The sequence below is a fragment of the Furipterus horrens genome, unplaced genomic scaffold, assembly GCF_987537825.1.
Source record: "Furipterus horrens unplaced genomic scaffold, mFurHor1.1.pri manual_scaffold_3, whole genome shotgun sequence".
Taxonomy (NCBI): Eukaryota; Metazoa; Chordata; class Mammalia; order Chiroptera; family Furipteridae; genus Furipterus; species Furipterus horrens.
The window spans coordinates 64,179,953-64,200,533 of record NW_028327173.1 but is presented as its reverse complement, the minus strand read 5'-3'; the positions used below and the strand labels follow the sequence as shown (position 1 = coordinate 64,200,533).

Sequence of the window (20,581 nt, the reverse complement as noted above, 5' to 3'; positions counted from 1 at the left end):
GTAAGGCAAACTTACACTGAACTCCAGGAACCAAGTATTGTAAAACCATGAAATCTGCATAGGGCAGTGGTTTGCTAACGTCAGCTTCTACCAGCTTTAAAGGGCCAATTTCTAAATTTTCAGGAATTTTTCCAGCTGGTTGTTAAATATAGCCATTATTAAAAATTAAATGATGTAAACTTACAATTCAATAAATTATACTAAACACAAAGGTAACAAACATTTAAAACTCATTATTTCCTAAGTATGTTATATTTTACCATTAGCTGTGCTCTTACTTAAGGTTATTCACATCTATTGTGTATGTATAATGACAGTATCATGTAATGCTGTACCGTTGCGCATCTCTTCCCAACTCCATACTCAATAAGGTCATGTTGGTAACTTGAAATTGGCCATGGTGGGACTATTTCATCACAGAAATCAGCAAATGCTACAGGACTTGATTTATCATTTTATTGATTGTCTAGGCATAAGAAAGTGATGGAGAAAATTTTAATCCTGCAGATTAAACTTAAAATTGAGTGATGTGTGTAGCCATTACATGGAGGAAACAAACGAAGAAATATTCTTCCAATATTTAAAAACTATTATACTGCAAAGCATTCAGTCATATCATTGCCAAACAAGCGAAGTTCAAATATATGTCTTCATTGTTTCACTTGTCTCATTAGTGTAAAAAATATCAATCAACAGCTATGTTGGAACTACACTGACTTGTCGGTTGCAACAATAGGTTGGCTTCACATACACGAGCTCTGAGAAAACAAACACACACACAAAAAGCATTCTGTGAGAATCAACTGGCAATATGAAATTCATAGTCAAGGTTATTGAACATTATATTATTATTTATAAATTGTATGCTACCCATCCTTTCTATTAGTAAGATTTGTAATAAACTTATGTGGGTATATTATTCATATATTTTTCTCCCACATTTACCATCCCTGGAACTGAAAATCTGAGGGCATTGAACATGTGCTGAAGACTTTTTTTTTTAGCCTCCTACTCCAGCAGTGCAGTTAGGTAGAGTGATGTAATTGGAGGTCTCAATGATGATTTTCTTCATCCTGTTCCAGAAAAAGAAAAAAGAAAAAGAAAGAAAGAATGGTCTTAACATGGGCACAGACTGTTCCCTAACCCTTTCACAATGGCCAAGCAGACTGAGTGGAGGATTTTGAATGACTCGATACAAAGCAATCACAATTATTGCAAAAAAAAAAAAATTAATGCATGCCCTACTGATGAACTAACCAAGAAATCATTTGTTCATACAGAGAATAAGCATTCATCCACCAGCAATTGTCTCAGAGTGAACAGGGCTGGTCCTGGACATCACGGTAAAGGTGTATGTGTTTGGCCATTTCTCATCTCTCACCTTGAAGCCTGCCCCTTTGCTGCTTGAGAAACAATAATGCACTGTCACCCACTGTCTCTTTCTATTCCCACAGAATTGGCTCCTCTTTCATCTACTTAAAGAACATAATGGCTAGCTTTGAGGAAACTAGCCCATGAAGTCCAGTAACAAACTCAGGTGGCTTCGGGGGCCAGATTTTCTCTAAAATTAAATGCAAACTTTAGGCCATAGCCAGATAGCTCAGTTGGTTAGAGCATTGTGCCAACATGCCAAGGTTGCAGGTTTAATCCCTAGTCAGGGCACATACAGGAATCAGCTACTGAATACATAAATAAGTGGAACAACAAACCTATGTCTGTCTGTCTGTCTATCTGTCTGTCTCTCTTATTAATTAATTAAATGCAAAGTTAAAAAAATATATGCATGTTAAATAAATTGTATGTATAGAAAAAATTAGCCTGCAGGGTGCCAGTTCGTGAACCCAGAGTAGTCTCTCAAGGGATATTAGCAACGTGGTAGTCTGATGTGACAAGAAAAGGTAGGCATTTAGAGGCTGACGTACCTGGATATCTAATTCTGGATTTATTGCATTGACATGTGATCTTGAACAAATAACTTAATTTCTCTGAACCTGGGTTTTCTCATCCATAAAAATTAGATTGTTATGAGAAATGAATGAATAGGCAAACCATAAATAAATAGAAAATAGCTCAATAAATGCTCCAGTTGCTTCTTACTATCACATGACCCCAGGAAACCTGAAAGATCACCAATCCCCCAATGCCCAGAATTAATGTTTGATGATGATATTTAGTGTGCTAAATTTGGGATGCAGTTATCTGGTGAAGCATGACCTGGGCATGACTTCAATAGCTTTTTACTGTACTTACATGCAAAACATAAGAATAAAGCTGTGGGTGACTTGCTTCTGCCAGATGCTATCTTAGTGAATACATGGGCAGGGGTTTGAAGGGAGGGTAGGATCCCAGATTTTGCATTTTGGAAGGATTGCTTTGGTCTGAATTTCTTTCTCCACCCCAGAGAGCCCCTTCTGTTCATCCTGCCCAAGCCCTGCTCCCCAGAATGCTCAGAGTAGTTCTCTAACAGTGTGGGAAGTTCTCCCAGCCTTCCACAGAAACCATTGTGTTTGAGGGGCCCTTCTAGAAATAGTTTGTGTGAATTCTTTTTTTTTTTTTCAACAATAGCTTCTTTTATTTATTTTTTTAAGTATATTTTACTGATTATATTGTTACAATAGTTCCAATTTTTTCCTCTTTGCTCCCCTCCGCCCAGCACCCCTCTTCCCCGACAATCCCCTCCCCAAGTCCATGCCCATGGCTCACCCTTTCATATATTCTTCTTTTTTTTTTTAAATAATTAATTAATTAGTTAAATATTTTAACAATAAAAAATAACAATCCCTCCCTCTCAGACTTAAGACCCTTTACAATCTTATAAAGGACAATGGACGAAGGTCTCGAGCTCCTCTAGCTGCTTCAAGCTGGACATGGTCGTCGTCCTACCTACCCTTGGGTCAAGAAATCCCTAATAAGAGTGGGGATGTGGAGGGGAGGGTGGCCTTCCTACAAGGGGAAGGATCGTGCAGACTCCAGGTTGGTTGGCTGTCTCTGGACAACGGCATGCTTGGTTTAACAGGCTGGCATCCTTGTTGTATTCTGGGGGCAACAGGGTTAAAGGACATCATTCAATCCGTAACCACTAGATGACAAAAGACAGGTATTAATTTTTCAATGTCCCACATTAGGGAAAAGAAGGGCTTCTTTGGAGGAAGGTATGCCAGGTACATCTCACCTGTCCAAAACCCTTTTGCCCATTATACTTAGTTTGGATCGAGGGAAATATTTTAGGTTTCCCCCCTCTCAGGCCTCTGGGCTCTTCCTGTCCAAGCCATTAGGATAGAAAAGAGAAACCAGTTTTAAAGTGAAGCCCACAGACCACCCCGTTCTTCACCAACGCAGCCACTTAGTTCAGCCAAACCATTGAGTCTCAGGAGGCAGCAATGCAGACAGGATTAAGTGAGGCCTATACGTACAAACAATCACTCAGGTAATGAGATCGTAGGCTTATGCACTTTGAAAACAGAAAACACATGTTAATTTATGTAACATAACCCACACACAAGTTTATAGATCTGTAGGACTGTCTTATCGGAAAGACATCCAGTTGCAAGGCATTTGACATTCTTCTTGCCTGTAAATTAAACATCTTTGATAATGCCACAGACATAGTTTAACTTTCAAATGAAAACAAATTTTAAATGAAAAGAAACTTTAAAGATGGTTAGCTGCCACTGGGCATTGTGATCTTCCTTGAATCTTGATTTTTCTCCCTAAGATTACCCTCCTTGTCATTAAAGGGACTGCATTAAGTTCATTTTTAATTTATCCTGTTCATTTGCATAAACACAACAAGAGCAGCAAATGATCACTTATGATCTTTAGTTCTGCTATGCTGGAACTTACCCAAGGAACATTTAGGGTGACCTTCAGTCTGCCCTTCAGGGCACAGAAGCTGAGCCACATACCTGGCATTCAGCCTTGCCTGTAAACACCTGTCTTTTCCAGGTCCTCCTGGTTTTCCATTGTGCCTTAAGGTCCCTTCTAGCCATCTTTCAGGAAAACAACCTTCGTTCCTTCCCTGGAAAGATTGCTATGGACCGCTCATCCATCCAAGGTACCAGGCCTTTTATCTCGTGGACTTTTATTACCTTTGAAAGTCGGTCCCAGTTGCTCAGGGCTTTTTGGTAACAACCAAAGCCCAAGCATGTCTCCTTTACGCATGACATTCCAGTCAAAGTCTTAGTCAAAAAAATCGTTATTAACAACTGGTCTTATTAGTTTTATGCAAAGAAACTTAGGTTATTACTTCTTTAGAATGCCAAATTCTGGAGGGATCAGATAGGGAGAAAATATATACAGTGTGAAGGAAAAACCTTGTCCTTCTAATATTCACTGAACTTGCATTTCTATTCTTTATATTTCCCCCCCCACTAAAAATTTTTCTGTTTGTTTGTTTTTCCATTACAGTTGTCTCACTTTTTTCCCCCTCTTGCTTCTCTGCACCCTGTCCCTCCCTTCTCCCACATTCAGTCCCCACCCAGTTGTCCATGTCCATGGGTCATTTATACATGTTCTTTGACTAGACCCTTCCCCTTCTTACCACTTCTCTCCCTCCCATCTCCCCCTTTGTTACTGTTAGTTTATTCCTTGTTTACATACCTCTGGTTCAATCTTGCTCATTTGTTTGTGTTGTTCATTAGTTTCCTGTAACAGGTGATAGCATAAGGTAATTTTCTTTTGTTGCCTGGCTTATTTCGCTAAGCATAATTCTCTCTAGTTCCAATCATGTTGTTGCAAATGGTAGAAGTTCCTTCTTTCTTTCAGTACTTATTCATTGTCATTTTCCCCCTTTGTACTCGTGTTCCTTTCTGTCTCTCTCTGTTTCTTCATCTTCTTAAAGCAGACCCTTTAGCATCTCTTGCAATACTGGTTTGGTGGAGATGTATTCTTTTAACCTTCTTTTGTCTTGGAAATTCCTTATTTCACCTTCCATTTTGAATGAGAGCCTTGCTGGGTAGAGTATTCTTGGTTGTAGGCCTTTGTTTTTCATTACTTGGAATATATTTTGCCATTCCCTTCTGGCTTGTAGTGTTTCTGCTGAGAAATCTGATGATAGCCTTATTGGAGCTCCCTTGTATGTTATTAGTTGTTTCTCTCTTGCTGCTTTTAGGATTCTCTCTTTGTCTTTGAATGTTGGCATTTTAATTATGATGTGTCTTGAAGTGGGCCTGTTGGGGTTCATCTTCATTGGGACCCTCTGTGCTTCCTGGACTTGCATGATTCTTTCTCTCTTCATGTTAGGGAAGTTTTCTGTAATTAGTTTTTCAAAGAGGTTTTCTATCCCTTGCTCTTCTTCTTCTCCTTCTGGAATCCCTATGATACGGATATTATTACGTTTCATGTTGTCCTGCAGCTGTCTTAGAGCCTCTTCAGTCTTGTTCAGCCTTTTTTCATTTTGTTGCACTGTCTGTAAGTTTTTGTCTACGTTGTCCTCCACCTCGCTGATCCGACTTTCTGCTTCCTCTAGCCTGTTTTTAATTCCTTCTACTGTGTTCTTCAATTCAGTGATCGTATTCTTCATTTCCTCCTGGCTCTTATTGATAGCTTCCAAGTCCTTTTTGATGCTGGTATAATTCTCAGTAAGTTCCTTATAGTTCTTCTGGAGTTCACTGTAGTTTTTCTGGAGTTCTTTGTAGTTTCCGCTGAGCTCATTGAGCTTCTCCATAATCCATGCTTTCAATTCCATATCTGATAGTTGGCTCCCCTCTATTTCATTTAGCACTCTTTCTGGGGACTCTACCTTTCCTTTCGATGGGGTGTTGTTTCTCTGTCTCCCCATTTTTGTGACTCCTATTGTTTGTTGGTGCTTCTTAGAATGATCTGCACTTCCTGGATCTGCCCCTGGTGGTGTCAGATCCTGTACCAGTCTGGGCCTAGGCAGCCTGTTGGAGACTTCCAGGGATCTACAGCCTTTGTCAGTCTTCTTCAGTTGTTAATCTATTCAATCTGTGATTAGCCGTCAGGCTTAAGGACCGTGGGTGTGGCAGCTTAATTCCTGTAGGCAGGGCCTTTGCTTCCCCTCAGGCTGATGCCACTTGGCCGGGAATGGTCTGCCTGCAGTGTGGGGATGAGTCAGCACTGGGACCCAGCCGGCCGCTTCCCCAGCTCTCCCCTCAAAGCCACCACACCAAACTCTCCCCAAGCATCTCCAGTCCTCTCTGCCTTCCCTGTGCTTGAGCCCGGGGTAAGTGGGGGCCAAAATATTTTTGTATGTGATCCGCTTAAGAGCTCTTTTTCTCCAACTGTTTCTCTCCGGCTAGCAAGAAACCCTGTGGCTTTTCGCTTTTCTCAGCTGGATACTATTTTACTTTCCACTCTGTTGCTGTAGGCTGGGAAGTCCAGCTGGGGGTTTAGACCCTGCCCTTCTCAGGGGGAATCCCCGGCTGCTGAGCTGTTTCTCAGTCCCTTCAGCTGCCACCCGTGTGAGCCCAGCCAGCCCTTCCGCGTCTCCGCACTCCCTACCGGTCACGTTGTGATGTAGCGGCCTTTTTTGTCTCTCCGTGGTTATAAGACTTCTCTCCAGCTGGTGTTCGGTTGGTTATTCCAGATGATTTCTCCAAAATTACATTGTAAATCCAGACTAGTTCTGGGAGGAAGTTAGTGTAGCTTCCACTTACTCCTCCGCCATCTTGTTTCTCCTCGTGTGAATTCTTGTTGTAGTTTAAATGACAGAAATCTTTCCTCCACATGTTCAGTTGATCATATGTCTGAGCAAAAGCAGCAGTTCCAAATATGAGAGAGAACTTGTGGAGGAGAGGGCAGTTATGATTTGAAGGGAATACCTGCTGTTGAAAGAATGCCAGACTTAACCAAAAAGAATTAAGTAATGTCACTCTTAGAATCTGTACAGCCCATCAATTCAGACAGAATGTTTAAAATACAGCCTCTCTCAAATTCTACTCATTTTGACCTCATTCGCAGGACAAGGAAAAATGAAAACATGATATCAATTCTAAAATTTTATCCATAGCTATATTGACTCAGCCTTGAAAGGACTGCCCAGGCTTGATGCCTACTATATTGTCAGGCTCTCAATAAACTCTTGGTGGATGAATAAATAAATGAATGAATAACTTTAGATATCCAGTAGCAATGAAAAGTGTGCCTGAGCATCATATATATATCAATAGAATCTATGGTCAGCTGTTTTTAATATTGGCTCAGTTTTGATATGTTGAGATGGGTACATTATTTATATTTCATAGAAAGATCAATCATGAGTAGCCAAAAATGTGCTCTGAATATTTCCTAAATTTCTCTAAGTACCTTCTACAGTATACACCTTTGCTTCAGTATTTGACCAGTAAGTCCTAAATTGTTCTGTGAAACAACATAGTCCAAGATTTTTTAAAAATAATTCATGTAATACAAAGAAACCATGAGTAACAAACAAGTGGGAGAATTAAGCTGCCTTCCAGTCCTTTGGATGAGAAAATTCCGAGAAATGTTGCGAACTGCCGGAAATGCCTGGTTGTTAATGCAACTAGCCATGTAAATTCTCTTGGGCTGAAAGCCAGGCATTTCCCACTCTGCTTTGTGACAGCTCCACTCTGGGGAGCAAGGCCAGTTCCTCCAAACCAGCAGCTGTATAACAGACCACAGCGTGGCCAAGATGATACTCAGAGCCATTTCCTCTCTATTGCATACCTTCTTTGTTACGGAGGTGCCTGTGATACAAGTGAGGTTTGCTTTCTTTTTCCTGCTAACATACCCTTCACATGCTTGTCCTGTCTTAAAATACAAATTATTACCTCCTGAAGGCAGAGCCTGTGACTATATTGCCTTTCCCATCTTCCACTGGCACAGTGCATATCCCAAAGGGAAACCTCCATAAAGGACTGTTGAATTGAACCAAATAATAATTATATCCAATTGCAACAATAATAATTACATGGAATAATTCCTTGGGGAAATGGCAAAAGTCAGAAAGGGCATTTTAAGCAGCATCTAGTCCTGGCCAGGTAGCTTGATTGATTGGAGCATCATCCTAAAACACCAGGTTGCAGGTTTGATCCTCAATCAGGGCACATGGAAGAGTCAGCCAATGAATGCATGAATGAGTGGAGCAAGAAATTAACATTCCTCTTGACTTCTCAGATCCTCCCCAAAGCCCTATAGACTGTATGTATTATCCACAGTCTGGGGCCTCTGGGGAATTTGTATGGCTGTGGAGAATTTGAGGCTTTCTCCTTTTGGTTCTGTCTTGGGGTGCGATGTGAATCCTAACGTACAGTCCCAATGGTTAAAAATACACTTTATGTAGAGGTCTGGGGCAATACAACTCCTTCACCCTTTTTTAGGAAAAAATGCTGGAACGTGAAGCTAAACAGCCCAACAGCACATTCTCAGGATATTTGAAATGGTGCTTGTCTTTTAACAAAGACTTCTGTGCATCCACAGAGCAGAAATAAGGCCTGTTCCTCCGCCTCGCCCTGGTTCTTCTTGGGGAGCCCAACCTCTTTGGGGTGATGCCCGGCCAGGCAGGCCATGTGAGTGCATCTTCCCAGTGCCCCTTTTAGCACAACAGGATAAAGTGTTAGAGATGTGCAGTCTCCTGAATCTTTTTCCTGTGCCTTCATTCCCCCTGGAATGGCAAGCACTCTGCGTTGTGCAGATACATACATTTTTTGCACCCAGCTATAAATAAGTGGCAAGCTGTCTTATTCAGACAATAACATATAAGAGAAAGGAAAATAATCACTCTGACAGGAAAAGAGAAACCTATTCCTTGTTCCAAGAGCTAGAAACTCTGTGTTTTAAAATAAACACCTTTAAATAGTGATGGAAGGAGACTTAACTTGGTGTAGTCAACACACAATACAATATGCAAATGATGTATTATAGAATATGTACACCTGAAACTGATATGATTTTATCAACCAATGTCACCCCAATAAATTCAATAAAAAACATAAATAAATAAAATAAACACCTTTAACTTTTTCATGAAAGACAGCACTTTTTTGTTTATTATCTATAGTTACCACTTCCTAAATCCTTTTTGCTTAGAAAAGCTATGCCTGACAGAGCTTTTATACTTTTTTTCTTTCCACAGTTAAGCAAAACCACTCACTGTTCCAAATGGGGTCTGTTCTATTATTAAAAGTCATTTCTTTTGCCACATTTTCTAGCCTGTCTTAAAATGATAACCCTGGGGCCTTGGTAAATTAATTGAAAAACTTCTAAGGTAGCTTTAGTGGTTTTGTTAAGACATTTATTTTAAGAGTAACTCTCAGTAGAATTTATCAGTGAATTACTTTATGTATTCCCAGCACTAAATTATTTTCCCCACAAAGGATATTATAATTCTTCACAGTAATGAAAAAAATTAAACTATCTTGAAACAATACCAAGTCAAACATGTGTGTGTGTGTGTGTGTGTGTGTGTGTTATGTGCAGTTGAGTCTCTGACTCCTGGCAACCCCATGAATCAATGAGTGATGTCCACAATGGTCTGTCCTCAACAGCCCTGCTCAGCTGCTTGGACTCACGCCTATGGCTTCTTTTATGGAGTCAATCCATCTCATATTTAGTCTTCCTCTTTTCCTGCTGCCTTCTGTTGTTCCTAGCATTATAGTCTTGTCCAAGGAATCCTGCCTTCTTATGATGTGCCTGAAGTAGGACAGATTCAGTTTTGTCATTTTTGCCTCCAGCGATATTTTAGGCTTGATTTGCTCTAGGACCCACTTTTTCATCTTTCTTGTGGTCCAGGGTATCCATAGAGCTTTCCTTGTGTCAGTAATGTTAGGAATGCTCCCACTAGAAGCTATAAATTATAACTTTAAAGCCCAGAAAATAGAGAAACACTAAAGAGTAATGAAAAGTAGCAATTAGAATGTCAAATAAATGCCCTTAACTGAAGAACAGAGCAAACACATAGGAACTGGGGGAGGGAGGGTGGCCCTGGCCCAGTGACTCAGTTGGTTGGAGCATGATTCCATGCACTAAAAGGTTGTGGGCTCCATCCCCTGTCAGGGCATGTACCTAGGTTGTGGGTTCAATCCCTGGTTGGGGCACATGTGGGAGGCAACTGGTTGATGTTTCCCTCTCACATCCATATATATATCTCTCTCTCTCTCTCTCCCCCTTCTTCCTTCTCCCCCTCCCTCTCTAAATAAGTAAAAAACATCCTTGAGTGAGTATTAAAAAAATAAAAGGAGGTGAGGGTGAGTGATGGGAGGATGCATGGGGAGAACCAGAGCCTGAGTAAGTAAAGCACGCCAGGGAAAGGAAGCATACAGTCTCCGTTACTCCCGAAAAACTGGGCGCTTTCTGAGGTGAGCACAACTGTGGAATTTTAGTTAGTTCCCTCGCTGATAAACAAGACAATCAGCCCCGATAACAATCTCTGGTAACACTTCCTCTGGAATGTACAACATTCCATGTTTCTGCTTCATAGTCCCCACCGGACATGCATGAGTCAGACAAAGAGGTGGGAATTTTGCCCAGGCTGTATATGGGACCACTGAAGGTATAGTCTGCCTGTGAGGTGTGGTCTTGCCATGGTTCTTTCTCTTTCAACTTATCTTGTACATAGGTGATTTCTTTATCTATGACAAAAGAGTGCCATGAATTAACCTGAAAACCAACTGGCAACTACCCAGTGCTTATGAATGGTGGGAGCAACAAACCTGAATGTGATAGACCAAAATATACTACCCACAATTTTCTCAATTGCTTAGAAGCATAAGTCAATGGAAATAGGACATTTTGGAGGTTTTATTTTATCTGTGTCTACACTTGACCAGGTAATGGCTATACATACCATGTTTTAAGGATCTCTGTGAGGCCCTTGGATCACTGGGGTTCAACTTAGTAGATCTCTGGCCCAGGGGACTGTCTCCTTACTGGTCTGGAAGAAATCCTGAACTCCTGGGGTAAATCAGGTCCAATCCCCGTGAGAGATGACAGTCTGGTTTTGACTGCAAACATGAGCAGGCTGACCATCTTGGCCCGCCTCTGACAGGACACAACAAGCAGAGATTCAGACATAGCATAGTCCTACTCCCTGTACTGGGAAAGAAGCGTGCTGGTCAGATGGACCAAGAGTAACTGCTGAAGCCACACAAATCCTAACTTCTATCTTGCATTTAGAAACAACCCCATTTATATCTTGAATAAACTAATCTATTCTTTGGCTTTCTCTATCATTTTTCTAAGAAGGCGTATATATTTAGTTTGCCACACACAATTTTTTTTTTCTTTCCTTACTTTGTTTTAATGCTTTTAGGTGCTGTGCACTCATCCCAGGTCCACCATTCCTTATTGTCTTACATACTAAGTCATTTGGGTTGGGACCACAGAGTATAATGTCCTTCTGTATGGCATAAAGAAAAAGACAAAGCTTGGCCTCATTGATTGTAGCCTGGTGTACTTAAGTAATGAATTGCATTTATATTTCTGCACGTAGACCATACCCTGTTTTTCTGAGGGTGTGCAATTTTTCAACTATGTGATGGATACATAGTCCATCCCAGTGTGCTCCTGAAGTTCCCTATATTCTTTGAAAGGAATGAAGAAACTAATCAATTAGTTATAAACATATTTCAATTACCTGCTATATGCCAGGTGAATTGTAAGAAACAAAGAAGGAAGAATGCTCACATTTATTACACACTTAATATGTGCTAGAAACTTGTGCTAAGCACTTTATACACATGATCTGTTTTGTTCTGTTTTAAAAAGTAATCTTCAGTGTTGCCCTATTTTAAAGCTGAGGGAATTGAGGCTCAGAGAGCTTAAGCAACTTGCTCAAGGTCACAGAGTTAGTGTGTTACAGAGGTAGGCTTCAGGCCCAGACCTTTCTGACTCTAAAGCTCATGCTTTGTTCACTGCTCTGTGTCTAACCTTGCATTTAAGGAGATAGCAGTCTATTTGAAAAGAAATAGAAACTTTGTGTAAAAAAAAACAAAACAAAAAAACTCATTAAAATTTGTCTCAATTTTGAAAAATCTGGGAATTTTCTAGCAATTATCTCTAGGTGGTCGGGCAGAAGGGATGCTAAACCTGCAAGACCATTGAATTACCTGTTAAATAGTGTAGGCCTTAGAAATAACCATAGGAATACGATGGGTATAGTGTTATGTGGTTTTAAGTATAAAGATAAACCTCCAAAACAAGCTATTTTAAGAGTGAAGTTAAAGGTTACAGCTTGCCGGAAGAGTAGATGGGATTGCAGACTGGAAACTTGAGCTTTGTCTAGTCTTACTGTCATAAAATACTAGTGGCTTATTAAGGGCTTGTTACTGTGTCTTATTATATACATTATGTCCATTTAACTGTCACAGTGAGCATAGAAGACTATTATTATCCCAATTTTATAGGTGAGGAACCCAAGAAGTCAAAAGAAAGCTTACATTTACATAGCTCATAAAGGTCAGAGCTGAGACCAAAACCCAGGCCTTACTCCAGAGTTGATGGCCTTAATGTGCCCCCTCCCACACAATAATAAATGGAAACTACTATTACTGTGTTTTGAAGGAGCCAGAAAGGAAATCTGCATTAAATAGCAATTCATAATAGAACAGACCTATTTGGGTCTGGATTGTTTTCTTTTATATCAGCCTCTTCATATTATTTTTGAGCACATCCATTTTATAAAGAGGGCTAAATTGAATATGTTGTTTATTTGCTTAGAATAGTTAGTCTTTAGGAGTGTCATTAACTTCTTCATTGTCCACATATTCAAACAGATCTAAGATTTCTCTATCAGGGCTCTGAAGAAGCTGCCCTACAGCTGATCTACTCTGTGGACCTGCCCTTTCAGAGAACAATTTCAATTAGAAAGTGCAAGAGAGATGTTTAGTCAAATCCTACAGCTACACCAAACTATATCGTGCCCTAATAGGATTACAAATGAAAAAAGAATTCATGGTACTACAAGAGAATAAATAAAATGATAAGTACTAAACATATGAAAAAAAGTACATGTTACTGGTAGTTTGGAGAGAGCAATCGCTGCAGCTCTGGAGTCCAAGAAAGGGGGAAAAGTGAGATGATTAATAAAGAAGGTTTTCAGTTGCACAGATCTGGGCTTGAATTCACCTCTATGGCCTTCAGTGAGTTATCTGACCTTTCTAAATCCAGTTTCTTCATCTATAAAATAGAAATTTTGATATTAGATAATCAACTAAAATATTTAGCACAGTGCCCTGCTTGTTCTTACTGTAACGTAATCATCAATTTGTCAGCCTCCTCTATTAGACCATGACCTCTTTAAAAACTGGATCTAGGTTCTGGCCAGGTAGCTCAGTGGATTAGAGCATCATCCCAATATGTGAAGGTTGCAGGTTCCGTCTCAGGTAAGTGTACCTACAGGAAGCAACCAATGAATGCATGAATAAGAGAAACAACAAATCTCAATCTCTCTCTCTCTCTCTCTCTCTATCTATCTATCTATCTATCTCTCTATCTTTAGCTCTCAAATAAATTCAAAAATATTGGATCTGTGTCCTGCTTATCTTTGTGTCTCTCTGCCTTGGATGTAGTACATAGGCTCAAACATTCCTGATGTTTCCTTCTCTGTGAAGGATATTCCATAATCAGATTACTTCTAGCCTCTCCTGGCCCCTGACATATTTCACTAGGAGAAGTGAATGGTTGGCCTGATTGGTGAGTCAGGATGGGCTTACTACATGCCACTCTTCACATGCTCTTGGGAGCATGCAGTTTCTTCCACACTTCCATGCCGTAAACCTTACCATCCAATGCCGCTATGACCAGGTAGGCAAGTCTAGTAATATGAAACATTTTCACACAAATACAGTATTGAAGGATAAAGGGACATCTGTCTGGAAAGGAATATTAGAACCAGCTTGTGGAAAAGGCTTTTTAATACTTTCATTACATGACATTTAGATAGATTCCTTAAAAGAAACATATGGGTGTTGATAAAGAATGAAAAAAGTCTGAATGACTAAGCCCAAAATAGACTCGCTTTGCTTTGATGTTTGGACATTTTTGTTGTGTGTGTGGTTTGGGGAGAAGGTTGCTTTGGTGGTTTCGTTTTGATTGCTTTGAGGGAGTGAGGATGAGATCAATATTTTAAGTGTCGTACAGACTTCATTTTGTGTTATTTTTAAAGTTATTTATACTAAGATACTAAAAACCCATCATTTAATAAAGAGACCTGCTAAATCAGTTTTTAGCCCAAGGTGGTCCAGGGGTCTACCTCAGAATTACCTGGAGGGCTTTCAGAATGCAAATTTTTATGCCTCACCTCAAATCTGTGAAAGCAGAATCAGGTGGCAGGAGGGGTTGGGAGAGAATGAAGCCTAAGAACATGAGTTTCATATTCTCCCCAAGTGGTTTTTATGCTAATTATACTAAGTGTGTGCCTGCTACCAGGTGTATTCAATTTAAACATTCATAGAAGAGGAAATTTGTGTGTGTATGTGTGTGTGGTTATTGCTAAATCAGATTATTGACCATTCTGATTATGGTTACAGTCTTTTTTTCCTACAGACCTGGTCAGCCCTACTTTCTCAGTCAAGGATATCAAAATCCTGGCTGGGCCTTTTATATATATGGCTATGTTGTGTCTTACTGATAGGTCTTATGAACAAAAACTAGAAAAATTATAAACAGTTTTAAAACCTTTTTAAAATTAGAGATCAAACACTTTAAAGAGATCAACAACCAAAAGAACCCTTACAATTCTGCCAAAAAGTCACAGCTTCATCAAGTTTTCCTCTTCTGTCTCTAAGTGACTGAAGGGAACTTCAACACAGAGCAATGTGTCTAGGCATTGGTTGGAAGGTTATATCCCATAATAATGCCTTCCTTGTGTTAGAAAGTGTGGGGAATGCTATGTTCAAGCCTATAATGTTTCTCTTTATAGATCATGCAGCAGATGAGTGACCACCGCTATGACAAACTCACTGTGCCTGATGACGTGGCTGCAAACTGTATATATCTAAATATCCCCAGCAAAGGCCACGTCTTGCTGCACCGAACCCCAGAAGAGTATCCAGAAAGTGCAAAGGTAAAAAACCGTCTTTTCTGGCCACTGCAGCTCCATAGGCTTCCTTGATAATCTTTCTATCAGGGGATTTTTTCATGATGGAATGACAGCCGGGGTTTCTGTTTCCTCTATACATATCAAATTCTTAGGAAAGCAGAAGATAATATAATTTAGGTCACAGGGAAAGTGTATGTAACTCACTCTTCTCATTCATGTTATTGGTCACTAACGCATTCACACTAATTGAGATGACCTTGCCTGGTATTCAGAGCTTTTGTAATAAGTACTTGTGCTCCAGCGCTGATTAAATGTACTTCCCCACACTCAGATACTCATTAAGCATAGAGACGTACAATTAGATGGTCAACTGTGTCATTGCTTTCTGACAACTCCAAGCTGCCCCTCATCAGAGGGTCGTTTGTTTCTCAAGGCAGAAGCATATGAATGACCCAAAGAGATGGGTGCTTATTGTCAGGGTCTTAGAAAGAAGGGGCTGCACACCCTACATAGCATAATGAGCATTAAAATACTCTGTCGATAAGATAGAGCAGGAAGAAATAGAGAACACTTGGAAACAACCAACTGGTCCCTCTAAGAGTCTCTGCATTTGTGTTCCAACAAGGGAATTGTTCCTAGATGTGCTATTCTTTCCTGGTCTAACAAAATCTTCTCTGTCTTTAGGGCATTCTGCCAGTCTTATCTGTATACTTTAGCAGATAAAACACTGCTCATCCACAGATATTTCAAGTATCTCTATTTTTTAGGCATTTAGCATCTTTGTCTCTGCCCAGAGGAACAAGTTACTTATACTAAACATTACAGAAGAGCCTTAAGTAACCATTGATCTCATTTTTTTTCACACCCTAAGCTTTAAAGTTTTTAGATAATAGTTTATGCCACCTTTTAAATATGCAATACTGTTTAATTTCTAGGCTTGTCCTCATAATCTGTCTCCCTCCTAACAGATAGAAGGGTGGGGGATGCATAGACAATTTTTCTCTATGTCCATGACTGAAAGTGTGAACCTGAGAAAAACACAGGACTCCTGGTTCCAGACCAGGCTTAACCAGCTTTAATGTGCATCAGGGCTGTTAAACATACAGGTGCCTAGACCTCCGCCCTACAATATGCAATGTCGGCAAGCACTCGTATCACAGAATTCACCTGGAGCTTCACAGCTCTGGATCCTTCGTGCCTTTTCAGCCACATTGATCATCTGACAACCAGATGATCATTAACTGCTTCTGAATTTAGCCTTTGTCATCCTGAAAAAGATACCATCCATGTCTTCTGAGGGCTTGCCTGTGCCACCCATTGTGCCAAGCATGCCACATGCATTACCTTATAGCCCCGCAAGGGCATTATTCTTACTCCAGTCTTTCAGGGAAGTAATCCAAGGCTCAGAGGGATGTCACCTGACTGAAGTCACACTTTAGGTAGTAAATTGACAGAACGGGATTTGGAACCCAACTCTGTCCAACTCCAGCCCTCCTTTAACCACTGTATGAACTTTAAGGAATGAAGTGCTTCCTAAAGAAGCACAGTAGATTGTTTTTAGGTAGTGCATTTACAAGTGATTTTTTTTTCATATGCTTTGTTTGATCATCAGACAAAAATTTATGGACTGTTCATTTGAAGTTGTGACATGCTTTCTATGAGTGTCAAAAAATGCTGTAAAATTCTCTTCTGTAATTAAAAAAGCAGTTTGACCTAAAATCCTTCACTTAAATTATATTTCCTCCAGTTTTTCTGAGTGGTGTTGATAAGAAAAGAAACATTAAAATATAGTTAAGAAGGTTTTAAAAGTGTGGAGAGAGAGTGATACTCAGGCTGAAAACATGGCCACCCATTCTTATGCCATTGAATCTAGCAATGACAGCATCTCTAGTACCAACCACATTGACACATTCCGACTTTGAGGTTAAAGGCACAGAGCTAGTGGTTAACCAGTGTTCTTAGCCCTATGAGTATGGCTGTGGGCATGTGTGTGGTCTCGATTTCATGCACATCTGGGGGTTAGATGGGTAAAAGGCCCTAAATTCACACTCACATTAATTCTCTACACCAAGTGGAGAGCAGAAACATAATTCTTCTCTCTCTTTCCTTGATTCCTGCTGTAGGTTTATGAAAAGCTGAAGGACCACATGTTGATCCCCGTGAGCATGTCTGAACTGGAAAAGGTGGACGGGCAGCTCACCTGCTGCTCAATTTTAATTAACAAGAAGGTGGACTCCTGAGTGGCAGTTCCTGCCTGCAGCCGGCAGTACTGCACTCACAAGGCCAACAACTGTCCCCACTCCTGTCGATTTCACTGACAATCTGCTGTGCCACTGTGCAACTAACTCTGATTTACAAAAGTTTAATTTTAAGTTTAATTGCTTCATTCTGCACCTTCTCCTCCCTCGCCTCACAGTGGTACCTAAACTGGATTTGCTAAATGAATTAAGCAACCTAGAAAATATAGAGCGAATGAATTATTGAAATGTGATTAATGATTGTAAGGAAACACTCAGTTAGCATTTGTATTGTCAGTGTGGAAATCATTTAGCTGCCAACATATGCTGAAGAATGTCTTGATGAGTCAGATAAGCTGGGGTTTTTTCTTTATGTCATTAATCATCTTTGCTTCCTGTGAAATGCACTGGTCCATGGATTCTCCCTCTTTTCCTCTTTTTTTCTTCTTTCCTCGCAAACTCTGAAAACTTTTTTCCAGTTACTTTCTTTTGATTTTCTCATCTCTAACACAGTCACCTTGACCTTGGGTAAAATCAGGGGTCTTGCCATCTGGATACCTTCCTGCAAGTTTGCCCTGTATGCCGTCAGTCTCCTCTGCCTCGTGGCTACATCTCCTGGCACCCCCTACTCTCCCTCAGAAGGGCACATGGGTCCCTCAACAGAACTGTGATCAAAACCAGAGCAGCTGTTTGGAGGAGAGTTCATTGCACAGACGCACATCCTGACAGGGTTTTCCAGAGATCTAAATTCCAGAAGAAGTAGGGCGCCACACCTAGGAAGGTAAATTTAGCACCAGATGGTTGCTAGGGTATCGTAGATCAAGAAGCTTTGAAATGCCCCATGAGTACAATGTCTTAGAAAGTCTTTAAGTCATATTCCATGAATTTTTGCTTCGTTACTGACCATATACAGACCTTGGATAATGGTCTGATTTTTTGATTCAGCTCAATTCTATTTCCCCCCATAGTGACTCACTCTATTACCAGCCTTCTTCCCCTGGCAATTATCCTGGCCTAGCAAAGTTATATTTTTCAAAAGAGACTTCACATATAAAAATGATTTTTGGCCCTGGCCAGGTAATTCAATTGATTAGAGCATCGTACCAACACACCAAGGTTGTGGGTTCAATCTCAGGTCAGGGCACATACAAGAAACAATCAATGAATGCATAAATAAGTAGAACAACAAATTGATATCTCTCTCTCCCTGCCTCCCTCCCTCCCTCTTCCTCTCTCTCTAAAAATCAATCAATCAATAAATCAATAAATAAAATTTTAAATGATTATTAATGGTCTAGTGTGAGCCAGATAAAGTATGCTCAGGAAGTCATAAGCGTGGTTCTTGAAACCAGCTGCTGACAATGGACTATTCTTTGAAATATCCATGAGTATTTACTATGGAATTCAATGAAAACTTCTTTCCTCTCTAGCCTTTAAGTTACACAACCTTAAATTGACATGGAGCTCTTACATAAAAAAAAAATGGCACAGTGAAGGGAGAGATCATTGTCTTTTACTTAAGCCTGAAAGAATCACGCTTTTAGCAGGCCAGGGAAAGGGTGCTTTCCAAGGAATGGTGACTGATCCAGGCATGTTGTTGAATTTTCTAGTCATCTCCACCTTTCCTATATTGCCCGTGGCTTGTTTTTTAAGAGTATGAATCAGGGAGATTAAGAAATATTACTCCAAATCTCACTCTGCTCACCTGTGTGTTTGTTATCCAACGTTCTTTATGTTTAATGATTGAGAGAGCATTGCCTTCATTCATTTCATCTCCCCATTAGTAAATAGAAGGAATAAACCTCTGAGAGAACTGACATATCCTTAGCCACTCTCTGTTTTTTATTGATTTGATAATTTTTTTGCCAAAATTAGAAGAAATTCCTTCTCCTCCTCCTCCTTCTTGTTGCTTAACTTTAAAATTTATTTCACATGCAAATATCTAATTATATACATCCTATGAATAAACAGTCAATGTCATGTTTCCAACTGCCTTGTCATGGGTGAGTAATATGTTTTTACCGGAGACAGAATGGATGTTCCCCACATGCCCAAGTTAAGAAAGAAAAGTTATCCTCAGCAGTTATGGTTGCGCTAGGGGCTTAAATATGGCCTTTTGCTGGCAAAAGCAGAAATCCCTCTGGGAAAGTTCAACACCTCAAAACAACCATGGAAAAACTAACTCAACAAGCTGGTTTAGGCACATAATTTTCAAAGTCTTTATTTGTATTGTCCCAAATTAAAGAACTATATTATGTTTTTTCAGCTGCAAGCGAATAGATTTTTCTCTTGAACAATTTGTCCTACAGAGGCTGTTTTCACTTTTCCTCTCCTTTGCTCCTTTCCCTCTTCCCTTCACTTTGTCCCAAGAAATCATGTAGAATCTGTGTGCCTCTTCCACAGAATCTAATTCCACACAGCTATGTCACCACCTAGGCTGGCTTCTTTGGACTACCTGTATGATATGATGATGTGAAAGTCTAAAATATGTGCAGCGTAGTTGTGGTACTTCTTTCATGTTCTTATCAGCGTCATGTTATCTTTGCAGAAGAAAGATACCCTGTGGCATAGGTCCCCCTCCCGTCCATTGTGATTTATAAGGATAGGTAAGCTAACAAACTGCTCTTTGACGTTATAAAGACATTAGTAATTGTATTTAAGTGAGTAAGAGTTGAATTACTTGGTCAGTAAGATTCAACTTAATGAGGACAATATAGAGAAAGTACATTATTTAGCATTATTTCTTCAACTGTGATTGATTGCTATAGAAATCAGGCAGATCTTGCTAATGTGTATTGATCGCTCTTTTAAACTACTGTGAACATATAGATTGCTGAGGCCATCTCTTCGTCTCTAAGGGGAGAAAATAGCCTATAGATGAATACCGTGACTTCTCTAGAGATGCATGTTAGTCTTTGTAATTATTTACTCTTCACATTCTACAGAACTCAGACATGATTTCCACATGGTGTTAGGTTTGTGCATTTTATTTTACTGACCACCTTGTTCCAGCCAGTGCACGGTTACCCACTCTGTGTGCCAAAACCAGTAATGCCTTTCACAGCCCATTAGTCCAGAGAAGTTCTGCACTGACTTAGTCTCTTGCTGTCCTGATCCTACAAGCATACCAGTCACAATGGAATAAAGTGTCAGTTGTACTGTGATCAACAACGTATGTGTCTCTCTTTATTTTTTAACAGAAACTGCTATGGTGAATTAAGTCATCGTGTCTTTGCTATCAGAGCTGGGAAGTTTTCTCTCTTCTCTTATAAGCTACATAATTAGAAATACTGTGCCGGTAAATCAACTGCCACTCACAGCTTCAATTAAAAGTGATAGTTGAAGAGATACTTCATACTTCAGGCACTTAAAAAGGATGCATATT

General features: G+C 39.9%; 1 protein-coding gene across 1 annotated transcript in view; it reads left to right on the top strand.

Moving 5' to 3' along the window:
* DDAH1 (dimethylarginine dimethylaminohydrolase 1) overlaps positions 1-20,367 on the top strand; it is a 147,368-nt gene extending 127,001 nt beyond the window's left edge. The window contains exons 5-6 of the mRNA XM_090269683.1: positions 14,840-14,983; positions 17,083-20,367. Coding sequence (XP_090125809.1) covers positions 14,840-14,983; positions 17,083-17,199 — 261 coding nt within the window. The 3' untranslated portion in view covers positions 17,200-20,367. The remainder of the gene's footprint in view (positions 1-14,839; positions 14,984-17,082) is intronic.
* The last annotated feature ends 214 nt before the right edge of the window (positions 20,368-20,581 follow it).